Source organism: Neovison vison, chromosome 6 (genome assembly GCF_020171115.1).
Source record: "Neovison vison isolate M4711 chromosome 6, ASM_NN_V1, whole genome shotgun sequence".
Lineage (NCBI taxonomy): Eukaryota > Metazoa > Chordata > Mammalia > Carnivora > Mustelidae > Neogale > Neogale vison.
In genome coordinates this window covers 187,744,455-187,764,638 of record NC_058096.1, presented here as the reverse complement: position 1 = coordinate 187,764,638, position 20,184 = coordinate 187,744,455, and the positions used below count along the sequence as shown (strand labels likewise).

The following is a 20,184-nucleotide window of genomic DNA, read 5'->3' as shown; positions in this document are numbered from 1 at the left end:
CAAGCTAACAGGGTTGGAAACTGAAAATCCCGCCTCCTTCTCCAGAGAAGAGCTAACGAACAGGTCTTCCATTTCAGAGCATCAGCGGGCCTGGAGTTCAATTCACATTTCCACAGAGTGAAACAGATTTGTGCCATGAATTATAGCAGGAGATGGAGGAAGAAATATTTAACACATCTATAGTATTTATTGTCATTTACCAGAAGAAAGCAATAGTAAAACAAACGTTTATGGGGAAAAATTTTTCTTTTTTTTTAAATGCTGCTGTTCGAAACACAACTAAATTTCACCCAAGTCACTCAAATGGATTGGAAGTAGAAAATGTTGTCCCAGAATAGTAATTTTTTTTATCTCCCCCTTCCTTGCCAGCCTCTTATTTTGCCCCTGCCTTTACAGAATACTCCTATCAGATGCCAGCCTTGTTCCCAGTTCCACCACCTGGCTCCAGAAGTATGCTGCTGAGACGGTCTCCAAGCTCTGACCGGACTCATTGTCTCAATTCCTTGTTCTTCTAAAATTATTCTGTTCCCACTTATGCCAGTTCCTTTGGCAGTTGCACCTGTGGATTGAAGTAGTTGAAAAAAAGGGAAAAAAATTAATCCTGGAAATTCAAGAGTTTGTCAGCAAAAATGACATGCCTCTGAAGTTGCAAAATGGATGAGAAATTTGGGCCAGAGAGCCTCCCAAAGCAAAATTAAAACAACAGTAACAACTGTATCCACCATCCCTGGGGCATTTCGTGATGCCAGGGACTGATCTAAGGGCTGTAAGCACATAGTAAATCATCTCATAAAAACAAAAGGGCAGGGGCGCCTGGGTGTCTCAGTGGGTTAAAGCCTCTGCCTTCAGCTCAGTTCATGATCCCAGGGTCCTGGGATTGAGCCCCGCATTGGGCTCTCTGCTCAGTGGGGAGCCTGTTTCCTCCTCTCTCTGCCTGCCTCTCTGCCTACTTGTGATCTCTGTCTGTCAAATAAATAAATAAAATCTTTAAAAAAAAAAAAAAGAAACAAAAAAACCCAAAGGGCAGATGCTGGAGTCTGCCCAGTTCAAATCCTGGTACTGGTATTACTAGATGTGCAGTCGAGGGTATCTGTGTTCTCAGCTATAAACTGACCATAACAGCACGGGTCTAGCAGACAAAGCTATTTTAAGGATTATGTGATAGAAAACAAGTTAGTTAAGCAATACCACAGTTCAAGAACATTTTCTCATTTTATTCTACAATAGCCTTGTTAAGGAGGAGACAGGCTCAGAGAGGAGAAGGCGTTTCCCACCCAGCTGGTTAGTGCCAGGGCAGGATCACAACCCAGACCTGCCTGATGTCAATACCCAAGCCTGAACCACAAAAAAATACCACAAGAGTATTCGATAGATGTTCTTTTATAACCTGGCCTTTCCTTTTTGAAGCACATTCCCAATTTGAAGGTCACTTAAATTTAAAAAGCAAAGTATTTGGAGAAGGCGGCCCAAGGGCAAAATAAATGACCAAAGAGTAGCTTACATCTGACTTGCAGGTTTGTATCATTGGAACACCTTAAAGATAAAGCAAGTTCTTAAACAGTGTCAGGTGGTGTTACATCTTGGGAATGACTTAGCCATCCTGCAGGAACCTTCCAGAGGACACTGAAGAGGTACAGAGGACACTCAGAGTTTGTATAGTAATGAGTAAGAATTTTTCTCCTGCTCCCCATATCCACCTGCCAATGTGATGAGCCATTCTGGCCATCTGTTACAGCCCCTCCTGCAGCCAGTCTTCTCTCAGCCTTGGGCTGGAAAGATTTCCCAATATCCTGCCCACCAGGGAAACTGCCCTCAAGCAGTTGCTGCTGCCTGCCCAGCCTTCAAACCAAGGGGTTCTCCATGTGCTTCTGACCCTCTCCGTCCTAGTGCCTGGCCTTCAGGATGCACCTGTCTAGGGCTCAACCATGGAGAACACCAACAGGGAAGAACACCAGTGAGCCCAAAATACAACGCCATGTAGTTAAAAGAACTACAGCATTGCAACAAATAATTAAAACAGTGTGTTCTTTGTATCGCAGGATGGAAAAAAAAGCATTTTAAATAATGCTATTCCAGATGTATGTTTATATTCAGGGGAGGGATCCAAAACAATACAAATACCTTAAAAAGCAAAATGTGGCACTGACCCAACATAGTAAACCCAGATACATATTGACATATTTAAAACATGACCAAGATGGCAATTCAGAACACTGTGAAAAAGAATCCCTGGTTGGCTATCATTGATCAGTGATTTGGGAAAAAAAAAAAAAAAAAATATATATATATATATATATATATATATATATATATCTCAAAGTGGGTTTCTTGCTCCCTACGTCCTTCTAAAATTTAACCTTTTAACTCATCTGTAATAGGGAATTAAAAAAAAAAAACTAAAAGTGATAAAAGCAGCAATAAAAGATGGGCAAATATTTTAGTAAGCTTCAAAAGAAGCCATTTCTGGGCGCCTGGGTGGCTCAGTGGGTTAAGCCGCTGCCTTTGGCTCAGGTCATGATCTCAGGGTCCTGGGATCGAGTCCTGCATCGGGCTCTCTGCTCAGCGGGGGGCCTGCTTCCCTTGCTCTCTCTCTGCCTGCCTCTCTGCCTACTTGTGATCTCTGTCTGTCAAATAAATAAATAAAATCTTAAAAAAAAAAAAAAAGAAGCCATTTCTAAGCGGAACACAAAAGACAGAAACTAGAGAGGAAAAGATAACTAGCCTTGATGTTATAAACATATAAAACTTACAAACATGGCAATCTGCTTGCCGTATGGTTAGGGGGCCCTGTTCCCCCTTTCACTGGTTGGTTAAAATTCGTTTAAGAAAAGTATGTGTGCAGAGCATCCCACAGGGCTCACATGTATATACACTCACAGAGACTGGGGTGGGAAGAGAAGACCGTCTCCAGGGGTCATTTCATTGGGCACATCAAGTTGAATTGCTGCTTTCAGTCAACACCCCAGTAGGTGTCCAGAAAGAGCTGAGGAAGGCCTACTCTGAAGAATTCAGAATCTACTAGGAGACCCACACTATACTCATAAGGGTGCTCAAGCAGAATGTGGGAGATGCTGTAAGAGACATATGCATGAAGGGTCATGGAAACATAGAGGGAGCGCATTTACTCCTGATGATTCGTTTGGTTTCTTTTGCTATAAGAAGTCCTGTTTGAGCCAAGCCTGTTTGGATAGCTTTCAAGAGATAGAATTAAAGGTCATATGAGCAAAAGGTGTGAAGGCAAGGAAAGAAGACCCTTTGGGGGAAATATCAAGGGATGTGATTCGTCGTGGGTGCCATAGACTTGGGGTTGTTGTCAGTGGGATGTCCATAGTAGCAGAATCAGTGTCACCAAGGACCTGGAGAGAAAGGCAAATTCTCAGGCAACGTCCAAAATCCACTGAATCAGGAACTCTAGGGACGGGCTCAGGAATCGGCACTCAGCCTTCGAGGTGGTTCTGATGCATGCTAAAATTTAAGACTCACCATCACAGACTTCAGAAACATTGTATACCATAAACTCTTTTTCCAACTAGGTATTAGGAAAAGGCAGTTCCTATGGTCTGTAGTTCTGGTCAACGTATGCTCTTTCAGGATGAGTTTGAAATATTACACAGCTCTTTCCCGAGGAGACCTCTTGTATAAGGAACTGATGGAACAAATAAAATAAGGAACAAAAATATAAGGCAGAGGGAAAAGTCATTGAAGACAACTCTGGGGCTTTAGACCTGAATGTGCAAGAGAAGAGAAAGAACAGTGAACGCAGGGAACCAGGAGCACAAGCAGGTCTCAACTCAAGAGGTTGGCTGGGGAAAGACTGAACGAAGGTGCTAAGAAAACTTCAGTGATCTAAACAGAAAGAGAGATCTGGGAAGTATCCTAGATTATGTGACAATTGAAACAAAAGAAGAAGATAAAATGGGAAAGAGGAGGAAATTGCGGAAGTATGGAATCCAGAAATCCTTAAGAGAAAGAAGATCTTGTTAATGAAGAGAAGAAGAAACGGCCAGAGGTGGAAATGAAGACTCCAGGGTCTATAATGTCCCATTTCATAATCATAACTACCTATATGTCATGGAGCCTTTTGGCTAACCAAGGCTGCTTTTGATATTCTTTTCTTTTTTAAAGGTTTTATTTATTTATTGGCAGACAGAGATCACAAGTAAGCAGAGAGGCAGGCGGGGGGCGGGCAGAAGGCTCCCTGCTGAGCAGAGAGCCCAATGCAGGGCTCTATCCCAGGACCCTGAGATCATGACCCAAGCCAAAGGCAGAGGCTTAACCCACTGAGCCACCCAGGCACCCCGTGCTTTTGATATTCTTAAACTGAAGTCTTTCCAAAGGAGAAATTTAGCTGTGTTTTTAGGCAATGGGGTGGAAGCAATCCAGGTATAGAGAGGTGAGCCCAAGGTGAAATTGAGTGAATGTTAAACTACCTTCTTTGACTGACACTGAAGCCTGTGTGTGATATAAATGCATTGGCACTGGGCATTGATATCGGTAAATGAAATCGTCACAGATGGGATCTTATCTCAGGGAGAAGTACAAAGACCCATCTGGGATGGTAGGCAGTGAATGGTCCACAAAATTTTTCAGGATAAAGGGAAATCCCGGGGCACCTGGGTGGCTCAGTGGTTTAAGCCTCTGCCTTCAGCTCAGGTCATGACCCCAGGGTCCTGGGATTGAGCCCTGAGTAGGGCTCTCTGCTCAGCGGGGAGCCTGCTTCCTCCTCTCTCTCTCTCTCTACCTGCCTCTCTGCCTGCTTGTGATCTCTGTCTCTCAGGTAAAAGAAAAAAAGAAAAAAGGAAATCCCACATTTGCCCAGGGAGGGTTAAGCCTCCAATTAACTCAGTTATTAACTCATCAGGAAAGGACTCTGTGATTATTGAACGAATTCACTTTGTTAGACAAGACAGAGAGTTTAAAAGCACAGCTAAAAACAAGAACAAAACAAACTAAAAAAATTCTACAGGAGCCAAGTAAGTAAAGTCAACAAGTGAAACAGGCCAGGTATTGGGCAGTAGGGCATGGTGGAGACTAAGAAAAACTGGAGAGTCCATTACCTATCTTAAGAGAGAAGCCAAATGTCAAATCCAGCTGATGAGTGCCATGCAAACCCAAGCCCACTGTGGCCAGCTCTGATGTGTCAGGTGGTGCCAAAGAACTAAGTGTTATTATGGGATATTTTAAATTTGGTACAACAATATCTAAGTCAAACACTCCAGGCCCGCAGATGTGGCTGACAGTTGGACTGTTCTCACATACCTGGTCCACAGAACACATCTCTCTTAAACTGGGTAAAAGGGCAGCTTCTTGGAGGAGGTAGCATTTAAGCCAAGCCAGTGTACAGATTTCCCTTTATTCTTTGCTACCAACTTCATTTTAAGGGTCCCAGGCCAGAAATATGGCGTGGGGGAGAGAACAGGCATTGAAATGAAAAAAAATACAATTAAAAAATATAAACAGACTGCTTGATGGGATATGTTTTGCGTATACAAAATTACTATTTCCAAGTCCATGAGAGGAAAACAGAAGACTGTAAAAGGAAAACAAGACTAGCTAAGACTAAATCATTTATGTTTTTCGATATTCAAGATTCCAGTTAGGATCCTCAGCTTCTAAAAAATCACAACGAGGGGTGCCTGGGTGGCTCAGTCGGTTAAGCCCCTGCCTTTGGCTCAGGTCATGATCCCAAGGTTTTGGGATCGAGCCCCACATTGGGCTCCTTGTCCAGCAGGGAGCCTGCCATTCGTCCTGCTTGTGCTCTCTCTATGACAAATAAATAAATAAAATATATTTTTTAAGATTTTATTTATTTATTTGACAGAGAGAGATAGCACAAGTAAGCAGAGAGGCAGGCAGAGAGAAAGAGGAGGAAGCAGGCTCCCTGCTGAGCAGAGAGCCCAGTGTGTTGCGGAGCTTGATCCCAGGACCCTGGGATCATGACCTGAGCCGAAGGCAGAGGCTTCAACTTACTGAGCCACCCAGGCACCCCAATAAATAAAATCTTTAAAAAAAAAATCACAACGAAAATGAAATCTTGCCATTTGCAATGATGTGGATGGAGGGTATTATGCTAAGCAAAATAAGTCAGTCAGAGAAAGGCAATTATCATATGAGCTCACTGATATGTGGAATTTAAGAAACAAAACCGAGGAGTATAGAGGAAGAGAGGAAAAAAAATAAAACAAGATGAAATCAGAGAGGGAGATAAACCATGCATGAGTGGCTCTTAATCATAGGAAACAAACTGAGGGTTACTGGAGGAGAAGAGATAAGTGGGTGATGGACATTAAGGGAGGTATGTCATGCAATGAGCACCGGGTATTATATAAGACTGATGAACCACAGACCTGTACCCCTGAAACCAATAATACATTATATGTTAGTTAATTGAATTTAAATGGAATAATATTTTTTAAAAATCACAACATTTCAAAATTATAGTTTAATTCTAACCTCATCCTTGAAAACCCAGGGGTTTGGAGGGCATCTCTGTCCACCAGTCCAAGAGTGGGGGAGAAAAACCTAAAAATCTTTAATTTCACTTTTCCCAAATGAGCGCTGTTATGTCTCATTTGACAGGCTAAAAATACCCCCTTTCTGCTGGGATTTTGTAGTATTGCCACCAATGGTGTTTTCTATATTCCGCTCAGTCTAAGAGGCACATTTTGTGACATTTCCACAGATCCCCAAATCAGAAAGCATCTTACAGTCCGTAAGCTTTACAACAGTTGACAGTAGATTCAAGCACGAACACACCACGGCTTTCCACACTATCAGCAGCTCCATTAACTATGCACGCAGATGTGTTGCCATTTAGAGTAGCTTTCTGAAGAAGGACAACGCCGACTTGGCAAAATGGGGTGGGAATGTAACAACTCTTTGTACTATTTTTGAACTTCTGCAAGTCCAAATGATTTCACAATAAAAAAGACTATCTTCTAAAAAGATCACAATGCGATTCAGCAGGAAAGCAGAAATTTACTATGTATGCAGCAAGGAACACAATTTGATCGGTGGGGAACAAAGGGACATTAGTGGAGTGAATTTTGGTCAGTGGGATGAAATCATTTGCACATCTTTTTTTTTTCAGAGCATTCACAGGACTATGTGTATGAAGCTGTGTGACGATCTCTATCTCAGGCACCTGCAGAGATGACTCTCACAGGCCAAGCCAGGCAGGTGAAAGCAGGAGAAACTGCCAATCCCTTGGAACAGACAAAAGACACTTCAAAGCATAGGCTGCTTTGCAAGACACTCATTCAAAAATCATGTCAGCATTTACTTTGAAGCGTGTTTCTTTCTTAACGGACATCAAGCACAAAACAAAACACAGCTTACAACCGATAGCTGTTTAGAACTGATGGAAAACAGAAAATGTAGTAATTAGCCAGGGTTGCGTTTTTATGGTTATCCTCATTAATTTATTTTCATGTCTTTTGTTCTAGAATCTGGACTCAAAGTTGAAGTGTTTCGGTTGACTAAAAGGCAGAGGGTCCTGGTTGTGGAAGTTATAAAACCAAGACTGTAAGTTCCATGAGGACAAGACTGTGCCTGTCTTATTCGGCCCGTGCCCCTGTCCCCTCTGATGGTACCTGACACACAGGTGCACTACGTAAGTGCTACACTAACAAATAAGTGAATGGGCAGAATGAAACAGACTCCAGGTAAGCAGACTTGCTCAGAGAACACTCCCTCGGAAGGCAGGGAATTGGGTCAGAAAATCATCCGAACTTTATTCTCTCTTCTATTCCGAACCCACAGGTCACATCTAATGCAGATTTTAGAAAGACTTCTCTTGGGGCACCTGGCTGGCTCCGTTGGTTGAATCTGACTCTTTTTTTTTTTAGAGATTTTATTTATTTCAGAGAAAGAGAGAGAGAGCGTACACTAACAGGGGAGGCGCAGAGAGACCAGGAGACACCCAGTTGATCAGGGAGCCTGATGAAGGACCCAATACCAGGACCCTGACTTGCCAAAGGCAGACACTTAGCTGACTAAGCCACCCAGACATCCCACTTGTCTTATGCTTGATTTCAGCTCAGGTCATGATCTCAGGGTCGTGAGATCAAGCTGGGCGTGGCGCCTACTTAACATACTCTCTCCCTTTGCCCCTCCTCCTCCTCCTGTGCATATTCTCTCCATCTCTTAAAAAAAAAAAAAAAAAGGACTCCTCTTCAGTCTTTTCAGACTGTTATTTTCTCTTGGTACAGCCTCCAAGGCAGCTTGAATATGCTTTACCAATGACTGGTTACACGGTGACAGAGCTAGTTTCTCCCAAATCAACACCCCAAGCCACCCCCTTACAGGGGGTCTGGCTGCCTGGAGAAGAGCAGGTGCAGAAACTCTTTATGCACTACCCAAGGGCAGGCAAAGAACTCTTGTCTGACCTCAGGGGAACTTCTAGTGTTCTCACCCTGTTCTACCCAAGGAAGAATCAGAATCCCTCTATGACACAGAGGAAAGTCATCTTTGATTTAGAAGAATGGAATGCTGTCAAGTCTGCATAACCCGGAGATGGGAAGAAGGGACATACATCTGTATAACACATCTTGAAGAAATTGTGACTCCCTATGATGAAATAATAGATGGACTGTTTGGCTCTATTACACTCTAGATTTTAAAATAATACAGTTCGGGGCACCTCGGTGTCTCAGTGGGTTAAAGCCTCTGCCTTCGGCTCAGGTCATGATCTCAGGGTCCTGGGATCGAGCCTTGCATTGGGCTCTCTGCTCAGCAGGGAGCCTTCTTCCCTTCCTCTCTCTCTGCCTACTTGTGATCTCTGTCAAATAAATAAATAAAAACTTAAAATAAAATAAAATAATACAGTTCATTATTAAGTACCTATGACTTTTGGACATACGCCTTTTAGATTCCATAGGTGCTATCATTGTAATGACCAAAAAAAATCTTATTTCTTCAACTTCACCTGCAAGGAATACACATTTTCGTGTATCAGCAGCAGTTAGTCATGAATCATGATAAACATTAAAGCTGAAATCATAGTCAAAACTCCATTCATTCATGGAGCTTAAAATCGATAGCAGTTTAGAACTGATGGAAAATAAGGAAAGGTAGCAATTAGCCAGGGGTTCTGGAGATGCTAACCTGACGTTTACCGTTTATCTGGCCACCTAAACAGTGAAGAGTACAGAAATGCAATGGCAGGTAGTCTTTCTTCATCTACTAAAAAAAAACCAACTATTTTTAAACTTTCTGGAAGCACTCAGTTATTTACAAATGATGGACCTAAACTAGGCTTCGTCCTTACTTATTCCTGCAGCAGGTTCCTCGAGATCTCTGAAGGTCAGCTCTGCGGCTGGGGTGGATAAACGCTTGGCCCTGGACCTGGAGCTGAATTTCAGTGTCGACTCTACCACTTTCTAGCTCTACCTCCTATACACGGTACTGAACTTCTCTAAGCCTCAGTTTCTCTTTTATAAAATAGGGAGAATAATAATACCTACCTCCTAGGGTTGTTAAGATGATGAGTTAATTCATATAATGTATCTGGCCTACAATAATCGCTCAATACACCTTAGCTGTGAATTGCACTGGTACAAAGTGGTCTAGTTGTATATGTGTCCTCGGGGATAACTGGTCATTTTGTGGCCCTGGTAATGCTGATGGCTTCCTCCGCTTAGTCACCACTAGTGAGACTCTCCCGGTGTTAAAGCAAGCAGGAGCTAGAGGTGGGATACCCTGGAACTCGGTCACCATTTCTCCTCCCCTCTACTTACGGGCTTAAGATAGGCGACATTGCTGTGGCGAATGTCATTCAAGAGCTGATCTCTGGGAGTGATTTCCACCAGTGGGGGTGGCCTGTTTTTTGGCACCGGTTTGAGCGTTCTGATGACATCTTTGAGGTTGGTCTTCTCGGGTGGCTCTCTGGCCTCGGGCATCCGAGACTTGCGTTGCATCCTCTTCAGCTTCACCACTCGGAAGGAGTCAGGGTCTGTCCTGTACTTCGGGGGCTGTGACGGCTTCTTCATCATTTCATTCTGTCGATTGAAGGCGGCCGCTTGGAGGTTGGGAGGCTGTGGAGGAGGCTGGAGGAACTCCTGCATCCTGGGATCGGGCATGGGTCCCCCCAGCCTCTCCCACATTCCAGGTGGCAGCCCCAACCCATTCTCCAACATGGCTATCAACTTCCTCTGCTCTTTGAGCTGCTGCTGCTTTTGTTCCTCTTGTCTTTTCTGCCGTTGCTTGTCCTGATTCCTGGTGAGCAGATTGGTCACCACCATTCTGGGACCCGGGAGCTCAAAATGGTAGCCCACCTTCAGGAGAGTGGTGTTGGCCTTCAACAGCCGGGAGATTTCCATTTCAGCATGGTGGCCCAGCATGTGCCTTTGATTGTGAAACCGAAGTTCGGTGAGCGTCTCGTTGAACTGGAGGCACCTCATGATGGCCACGATTCCTTTCCCCGTGATGAAGTTGGACTCGATGTTGAGAGTGGTAATGCTCCTATTTTCCCGCAGCATGTTGGCCAAGGCGAACGCGACGTTCTCATCCGCGCCCACGTTGGCTAAGCTGAAGGTTTTGATGTGTTTGTTTTTCTTCATTGCGTTGACGAAGTCCAGCAACATCTCCTTGGGGATGTTTTCAATGTTGTTCAGGTTGAGCTCCTTCATGTCAGGGTCATTCTGTCTAACGCGCCTCAAGCTCCCATCCAGGTCTGTTTGGTTTCCCGAAGGCCTTGCACTTACCTTTAGAAAACTGGTATCTAGCGCTAACTTCTTGGGATCTAATTTTGATATTTTCTTCTCACTTTTTTCTTGGACCTCTGGTCCATCTTTCTGTTCTCCAAATGCCTTCTTAGCTACTTGTGCGCAGCTGCTTTCCCCATTTCTGATCTGCTGTTCTACCCCACCTTGCACGCCTCTTTGTGGCTTTTCCACACTCTCTTCGCTGTCCTCATCTCCTTCCTTGTCTTCATCCTCGTCATCCTCATCCCCGTCATCTCCTTCATCTTCTTCACCATCAGCATCATCGGTTTCTGGGACATTGCTGCTGCCTTTTGATTCTCTTTTATTTGCAGCAATTTCGTTGTTGAGCTTTTCTTTTAAATACTGGGACACATTTTTATTACCTTTGCCTACTTCTTCGTGCTGCTCTTGAGTGTCCACCTAAAAGAGAGGTTTATGGGGGTAAGAACACATGGGGATGGAGAAACAGGAAGCAGAGCAGTCGCTACTGGAAATAAGAGATTTATTAGGAAGTGAAATGAGTAAGCAAATAAATGGTGTGTATAGTATTCCATTTGTGTGTGTATACATATACACAAACAAATATACAATATCTAAAAGCTTATAAGTGTATAGGAAAAACAAGTCTATGGTAATGCTTACCCAATTATCAGTTCTCTCTTAAAAATAGAAGGAATTATTAAGGTAATTGAGAAGGGGGCAGTGTCTGGCTGGCTCAGTCAGAGGAGCATGTGACTCCTGATCTCAGGGTTATAAATTCAAGTCCATGTTGGCTGTAGAGATTACTTTAAAAATAAAATAAAATAAAAAGATAACTGGAGGGGCGCCTGGATGGCTCAGTGGGTTAAGCCTCCGCCTTCGGCTCAGGTCATGGTCCCAGGCTCCTGGGATCGAGCCCCACATCAGGCTCTCTGTTCAGCAGGGAGCCTGCTTCCTCCTCTCTCTCTGCCTGCTTCTCTGCCTACTTGTGATCTTTGTATGTCAAATAAATAAATAAAATCTTTAAAAAAAAAAGATAACTGGAGAGGGGATCATGTAATTCTAAAATGTTTAAGTGGTTTTTAAAAAATACACGTATTAGTTTTGTAAGCAAATATAATCTAAATAAAGATGAACTTTTATAGCCATACTACAGATAGATACAAACACATTTTGGGGGGGGTTGTGTTTATCTCATTCCATATGGTAAAATGAAACATAATTTTGGTTTTGGATTCTGTATTGTTTTTAAAAATGGTGTTCAATTCTAGAAGCGCCCCCAAAATTATTTGCTTTGAAAACCTTATGAAGTTATCGATTAATACCCTGAAGTCTTTGTTTTATATATATCCAAATAGGCATTTTTGTGTTCAATAGTCCTAGGTTACACAAATTACTCATTGCTCCAAACAAAACTTACATCCCAAGATGCCTGCTAATCTAATATAATGTGTATATCAACTTTCCCTGAAAACATAACATACTGTGGGAAAAGTGAGAGCATTTTGATACCCTGAAATATACCAAAGACCTAGACTTGGATTTTTTGTCTCCTCAGCTCTATGACCACTATCCTGACTACTTCGAGGACAGGATCATGAGTCCAGTTTTTTTTGAAACAAAGTGTCTAGGGGGCAGTGCTGGCTACAAAAGAGGATCGGATTTTACAGATCTTTAGAAACAATGCTTTGGAGCACCTGGGTGGCTCAGTGGGTTAAAGCCTCTGCCTTTAACTCAGGTCATGGTCTCAGGGTCCTAGGGTCAAGCCCCGCGTCGGGCTCTCTGCTCAGAAGGGAGCCTGCTTCCCCCTCTCTCTCTGTCTGCCTCTCTGCCTACTTGTGATCTCTCTTTCAAATAAATAAATAAAATCTTAAAAAAAAAAAAAAAGGAAACAATGCCTTAGTCTAGAAAGGAAATTAGCAGTTTCTAAACAATGATGTTTGTTAGATTCTTGCTTATCAATTAGTGTGCTTTCCTATACCACATGTGTACCTCATAGGTGTCATTTCGAAAGCTGGTGTAGCATTTTCAAGCAAGAACTTGATCTTCTTGCTTACAACATATGGTAGGTTGGAAGTGACAGTTGGCAACAGTCATCCTAACCACTTTCAAGCCTTCTCTACTGCATTTCTCATCTGTCCCAGTAGGGGGAGACAATCATCAAGCTGTTTAAATTCTACTAAGGGAAGACAAAAGTGTTCAAAGTACCCAGTTTTCTTTTTCTGAAATTTGCATTCAAAATAGAATTGGTTTTTACTCCAACTGTATAATATAGTCACTCCAAATAGCTGCAGTTTGTACCTTAAACTCCAACCTGACCAAACGGGCAATTGCTTAAATTTAGTACACGTTTAAACTCTTCTGACCCTGAAACCAGTTTGTAAGTTTCCTTAATCACAGCCAGCATGACAGCAATGTGAGAAGATAGAGCTGTATCAGCAGGTATAACTAAAAGCGTCTTTACCTGCAGGGATCTTGGTCTTCCTTTGGCTTTGTCCTTTTTAAGTGGAACATTAAGAAAAGTATGCTGATATATTGTAGGTTCATAGATGCAAATGCAATTCTAGTGGCCATATAAGAAATATATTTCAGGGGGCGCCTGGGTGGCTCAGTGGTTTAAGCCTCTACCTTCAGCTCAGGTCATGATCTCAGGGTCCTGGGATTGAGCCCCACATGGGGCTCTCTGCTCAGCGGGGAGCCTGCTTCCCCCTCTCTCTCTCTCTGCCTGCCTCTCTGCCTGCTTGTGATCTCTCTCTGTCTATCAAATAAATAAATAAATAAAAATCTTAAAAAAAAAAAAGAAATATATTTCAGAAAGAATGGTCTTTACAACAACTATTCAATAGCTATCAATTTCTAAATGTATTACTGATATCCAAAAAACTGTGTTAATATGGAATTTGGGGGGTTATTTGACATGGTTGAACTATAGATTATGTGGCAAGCCTTCAGAAGGGCTGTGACGCCCTTGCAATTTTCTGTGAAGTACTACTTATGAATGTGTAAGCAGAAGGAAGGGTACAGAGCATTCATCAGCTTCTTAAAGCATCCTATGTGTCCAAAAAAAAAAAAAAAGGAGTTAAGGACAAATTCTTATAGGTTATGAGCTAATTCACTAAGACCATGTCTGTAGAATCAGGCTTTCCTACACAGTGAACCCCACAGCCATTTAAAAAAAAAGAGACATTTACACGAAAACTATCACTTTTCCTTCCCAGTTATACCCTGTAAGTGTTTCAGGAAGTTCCAGTCCGACATCAGATTAAATGTTAATGACCTAATCTAGCAGCGGCAACAAAACAAGACCAAACATGAAGTCTTGAGAAACGGACAGTTGCCGCAGGGACACCTGTTGCTCGGGCCCAGGCAGACGATTCTCTGCTGTACACAAATTCCTGATTACCTGGGACGGCACAAAGGTGACAGGGACACGTTCATCCTCCAGCATGCGTCTGGATGCCTTTTGCCAATACATATAATCCATTAGAGACTTATGGTCAAAATTTCCTGTGGGTGGCTTGTCGGTCTGATCCTTCTGAATCATTCCAACGGGAAGCCTGGGGTCAGGGGCCATCACTTCCATTTCTGATTGCAGTTTTCTCAGCTCTTCGGGGGACAGGTTGGCCAAGATTTCATCTTCATCAATCTCCTCATCAAAGAGTTCTTCTTCGTCTGAATTCCTGCTGTGTTCTGACATGATTTTTTCCCCCTGTATTTTTCTCTGTTACTAGAAAAGGAGAAATAATCAAAGACTCTCTCCAAATAAGCAAAAACTCTCAAGGAATTCCCCCTGGTTAACAAACATTCCAGGTTAACACTGCTTAAAGAGGTTTTCGCTCCTGAGGATCTCAGTGGCCTGTGCTGAGCAGCTGGGGGGGGGCGGGGAATATAGCTAAGCTCACGCCGTATCTATATTAAGCAGGGCTTGGCTGGATAGCATCAATTTATGAAACTACTGTGTGGCTCTCATTTTGGCAACGTGAGTCAGCTGTGCAAATCCATCTGACATTTCAGTGCAGCTGCTGAGGTCTGCCAGCGAGTACCAGGTCTAGAGAATCTCTATGAGGATAAAATCAGTTCTTCCCAGGTACTGTCACATCCCAGTTCATGCAGCCCATGCACACATACTGTAACACTACAGGGGAGATCACTTCTTTTTACTTAGCTGACTAGAGCAACTTACAAGTTTTGGGGTGAAAGATCCAACCAGCGACTGGAGTTCCAAAGAAGTCAAAATTCTACTTGTGGGTGGAACTTGAGCTCTTGGGGCTTCTCTCTTCATGCCAGGGTGACTCTGGAAGCAAACCGGCACACAGCAGAGCAGAGGTCTGGCTCTGTTTCTCATTCCCAGTGTAAGCTGAACCTCTGCAAGATGTCCTTATTTGCATCTCGATCCTGTGATCTGACAGACGGGGACAACCAGCGCTTGAATTCCACTATAAGCGAGGAGTTTAATATTCTAAATAATTGGTTTTTCTTACTAAATATCCATTAGCTAGGATAAATTGAAGTGGGTCACAAATGAAAGGCAACAAGCCCCCAAACTGTTAAAGTCCTGGAAGAAACCATGAGAGGATTTTTCTTTTTTTATGTCCTCAAAGGGCAGTATTTAATCCAAATGACAAATGCACATTTTTTGGACCCAGATATTCCTCTTTTGGCAATGTATCCTACAGATACACTATCGATAGGGGTGAAATGACAGGTGTACAGAATTATTCAATAAAACAGTATAGAATAGTATGTATTATATGTTGTTATTTGTAGGAGAAGAGGTAAAAGAATATAGGTATATATTCTTCTTTTTTATCAACATAACGGATCCTTGGAAAAATATACAAGAAACCATTATCATCAGTACTTCTGGAGAGAAGAGTGGCTTGTCTGGGAGATAGGGCTGGGAAAGGCTTCGCTACTGTATACTCTTTCATAATTGCCAGCCTCGGGGCTTTATGACTATAATGCTTTGTCAAGCTTTTAATGCTTATTTCAATGCTTACTCAATGCTTATTTGTATATTTATTGTACAAAAATTAAGATAACACAGGGAAGTATAAAGAAAATAAAAATTTTCCCTTATGTCACCACTAAGAGCTACCACTCACTATTAACATTTTGGTTCATCAGTCCAGTCCATTCTTCCAGGTGCATGAACTAAATAATATTTTGTCATCTTTCTTTTTTTTTTTAACAAAATCAGGATTTTTTCATGGCATTTTTTTCTACTACTACATAATTTTTAATAGCTCTCTGTTAAGACTCTGTATATGGATAGACAATAATTTATGTAAGCGATCCCCAATTGTTGAATATTTGGACTGTTTTCAATTCTCACAAGCACAAGGAGTTCTTTAATAAATAACCCCTCTAGCTAAATAATTATGGATGTGTAAAGTTATTTCCATAGGATAAGCTGAATACATTCTAAGAAGTGAAATTGCTGGGTCCAAGAGTATGAAGAAGTGGAAGGCATTTCATACACCTAAGTGATCTCAATATTTTTGCAAATCATCTCCAATACATACATATTAAAGTTTTTGCAAGTTACATATGTAACTATTCTAATGTATCACTTATAGATATCATATTTATAATATACATGGCCAAATATTCTTAAGTAAATAATATTTATAATTATAAATGTTAATTTTTGGCATATGTTTCGTTATACATACACACACACGTACAGCTATATAACAAAACATATCCAGAAAAATCAACTGTGGGAAGTTTTAAATGGATGTTCTAATGTTTTCTTCCCATCCCAGTTATTTATTTTGAATACCCCAAGGTTGAGAAGCTTCTCAAAGATATGGCTAGGAGCACTGGGTGTGTGCAAAAATAATGAATACTGTTATGCTGAAAATAAAAAATAAATTTTAAAAAAAGATACGGCTAAACGACTCCCAAGAAATTTATTAGCAGTTTACTTGAATGATCATGTTAACGTAAAGGACACAGGTACATGGTGGCACCACAGTGCTGTCCTCTTGCTCTCAGGTCTTCTACTGTCCCTGTAAAACGGACAGATGTTCATGGCTTTGGGGGCAAGGAGGTAGACCACTTTGCTGATAACTCATTTGCAAACCATCATTTCATAGACATCGTTTGTCAGTGGTCTAGAGAGACTTGATTAAGAGGAGTTTTATGTTCAAGGTGTTTGGGAAATGTGAAATTCCGCTTTTGCCTTTTAAAGATGTGTGTAGCACCTGAGTCACCGAACACTGAGAAATCACACACCAAAGAAACCAATTTGTTTAACCCAATATTCCCCAACCTCATTTAATTCATGCCTCCCGACTCCGACCCCCCAAATCATTTATTACTATCTTGTGCAATTAAATTTCCAAATTCATACTATGGGGCATACTGATCTTAATATGAAAGAGAAAGATCTGGCATCAGTCTGCTGGATTCATGTTCCAGCCGAATTCCTTATAATGTGCTATGGGACAGCTTACTTGGCCCAATTACCTCATCATATCAAAGGGATCAGAGAATAATAGTTACCATATACAATTACTGAGAGACCGACATGAGGTTATATATAGCTACACAAATTAAGCAGGATTGTGCATGGCACAGAGCAAGCGCTTCATAAGTGTTAACTATTACTAGTCTCATCATTCATGGAGAACCACAGAAACACTTAAAGAAAAACAAACACAATTATAAAATGTAACACATTTTGTAAACCATTTCCATGGGAGAAACCATTATAGTAATGTCAATCAACAAAGGGCTTGGAAAAAATCTTGTTGCTTTTACAGAAAGCAAGAGGCTTTTAGATGGGACTGTATCTAAGGAAAATAGAACACCACCATTTATTTTGTTAATATACAGCTCTCCCAAGAAAAACGTCTGAATTGTTGCTTGTAAGTTTTCAGATTTAAATTCTCTCCTGGCAACAAACATTTCTTGTGATCAAAAGCGGATTGAGGAAGTGCTGTAAGGGGCGCTCTTTCAGCTAACTTCCATCCCGCTGAGCAAGTTCAGGAAGAGCTACATCTCTCCCAGCTGCTTCCGCTGCGCATTTTACTCATATGCTGACAGAGAGGGTTTTGCTGGTGTAATTAGCCTCATTTGACACACAGATGATTGAGTTGGGTTTCTCTCTTGACGATGCTGTGCAGCTGCCGTCTCTCAACAGAATCCAACCACCGTACCCAAAGAAAGCAGCTCGCTGTGCGACTGCTGAGTTTTCTAGCCCAGGTAGGGCATCACAGTCAGAATGTCTGGCAGAGATTACAGAGTGAATGCACTGATGCCCTGGGGCCCACCCAGAAGCTACTCCACCAGACTGCTCTGGTTTGGGTCCAGGAATCTGTATTTTTTTGAAAGCTCTCCAGGGGATTCAGATGTGTAAATGAGCATGGGGATCACAGGGCTATGGCAAGGCCCCCATTTTACAGATCAGGCTCAGATAGCTCACGGAATGGCATCTGATTCACAGCACACTACCTCCAGATACAGCACCTTGGAATACACCTTGACAGACAGAGATCACGAGTAGGCAGAGAGGCAGGCAGGGTGGAGGGTGAGAAGCAGGCTCCCCACTGTGCAGAGAGCCTGCCATGGGGCTTGATCCCAGGACCATGACCCGAGCCGAAGGCAGAGGCTTTAACCCACTAAGCCACCCAGGCGCCCGGGAATATGGACTATTTTAAGCTGAAGGTGTTTCAGAAAAGGCAGGAGCAGGAAGGACTCTACGACCTCTCCTTCCCTGCACTCAAGCAGGTCCTAAGTCCCTCATCAGAGAGGTGTCCTCCCTTTCCGTGGAACAGAGTCCTCAACTCCTAAGACAGGACACCAGAAGGAATCCAAACTGACAAGACTTGCTAAATTTCACCCAGATTACTACCTTTAGCTCATATCCTATTGTCCTGTGTTTTTCCATGATTTATTACTCTTCATTAAACTTAGCACAAAATCACTCGGTTTAACTTCTCTTGGGGTACACATTTCCATATGAATGCTCCTGTGTCACGTAAAACTTCCCTTAAGTATATTTGTATGCTTTTCTTTTGTTTATCTGTCTTTTGTCAATTTACAGGGTCTCAACTGAAGAACCATGAAGGTAGTAAAAAAAAAATACTTTCCTCCTCATCTACACTAGGCATGTTATTTCTGCGTTTCATGCGTTCATCGCAAAAGTGGGATAATTGTACATACTTTAAAGATTTTGTTTATTTATTAATCTATCTATTGATTTATTTACTTAGAATGCAGGTGCAAGATGGGGCTGGAGGGGCAGAGAGAGAGAGGGAGAAGCAGACTCCTCTGCTGCGTAGGGAGCCTGACATGAGGCTTGACCTGAGCTGAAAGCAGATGCTTAACCAACTGAGCCACCCAGGTGCGCCAGGTACTTTAGGATTTTTTAAGAACCTAAAAGACATAATCCATGGTAAACACTTATTTAACATTAATTATTATTATATTTTCACAACTAAATTGTATGAATTTTTTTTGCCCAGAAAGTACCCGATTCCTAACAAATATTGTTCAAGAAAGGAATAAACAGCTGTTTGGCTTTATTCTTTTCAAACAATGCATAGAATACCTGTAAAAGAAATATGTAAAGTTGAATACATTATGAAAAGCCCTCATGGTGAAAGGAAGCACTTCTTCCTTTGATCCACTTATTTTTCCATCCCACATTCATTCAGGATGGGGAAAACTATGGGTAATCCACATCCTCCATCAGCCCCGAGCACTAGCTGTAAATGAACATGACTTCTATAAATGGTTTCCAAATGTTACTAAATAAATCAGTTCTGTCCTGTTTGTGGCACCCCACTCTCTTATGCAATTTCATCTGGATCACCAGCATTCTGCCCACTGGCTGCAAATTCCCTGAAGACTTCGGGAGAGTGAAATAAATGCCTGGCTCTCTCCTCAAATTTCCCTGACCCATGGTTGCATTGCCTCAGGGTGGACTCCTAAATTTATGAAGCAAGTGTTTCTCTACAGCCACAATTCCCAGCCTCTCTTGCTTTTACCAGATCCCAGGGAAGCTCAAATTACAAGTGGATAATTCCTATTTTATCTTGTTTTATAAACCATCTCAAAATTGCAAAATTGAATTCATTTGATTTGGGCTTAATTTCAAAGATGAATTAATTCTCTATACCTATACTTCCAAAGGGCGAGAGGATGTTAATACACTCCTACTAATACAGCTACTACACTAAATATCAGCATTACTGCTATTTTCACCAGCATTGCTACTTACTACTGCCACTACTATTGCTACTGTTGTCACTATAATGTTTATTACTGTTGCTACTACTATTGCTATTAATATGACAGCTGGCAGCTACTACTACGGCTATTAATTTTATAGCCACTTGGGAAACCTGGATGGCTCAGTTGATGAAACGACTAGATTTTTGGCTCAGCTCATGATCTCAGAGTCATTAGATTGAACCCCAAATTGAACTGGTGTTCGTGTTGGGCTCTGCCCTCAGCAGAGGTTCTGCTTGAAATCCTCTCCCTCAGACCC

The 20,184-nt window shown here is 42.0% G+C and overlaps 1 protein-coding gene across 1 annotated transcript; it reads right to left on the bottom strand.

Annotated features, from left to right (window-relative positions):
* Positions 1-272: 272 nt before the first annotated feature.
* On the bottom strand, positions 273-14,396 carry LMOD3 (leiomodin 3). Its single transcript, XM_044255243.1, has 3 exons — positions 14,086-14,396; positions 9,738-11,123; positions 273-559 (listed from the first exon to the last, which is right to left on the bottom strand). Exons 1-3 carry the CDS (start codon positions 14,377-14,379, stop codon positions 533-535), a joined length of 1,707 nt encoding a protein of 568 aa, XP_044111178.1. The 5' UTR covers positions 14,380-14,396; the 3' UTR covers positions 273-532.
* Positions 14,397-20,184: the final 5,788 nt, after the last annotated feature.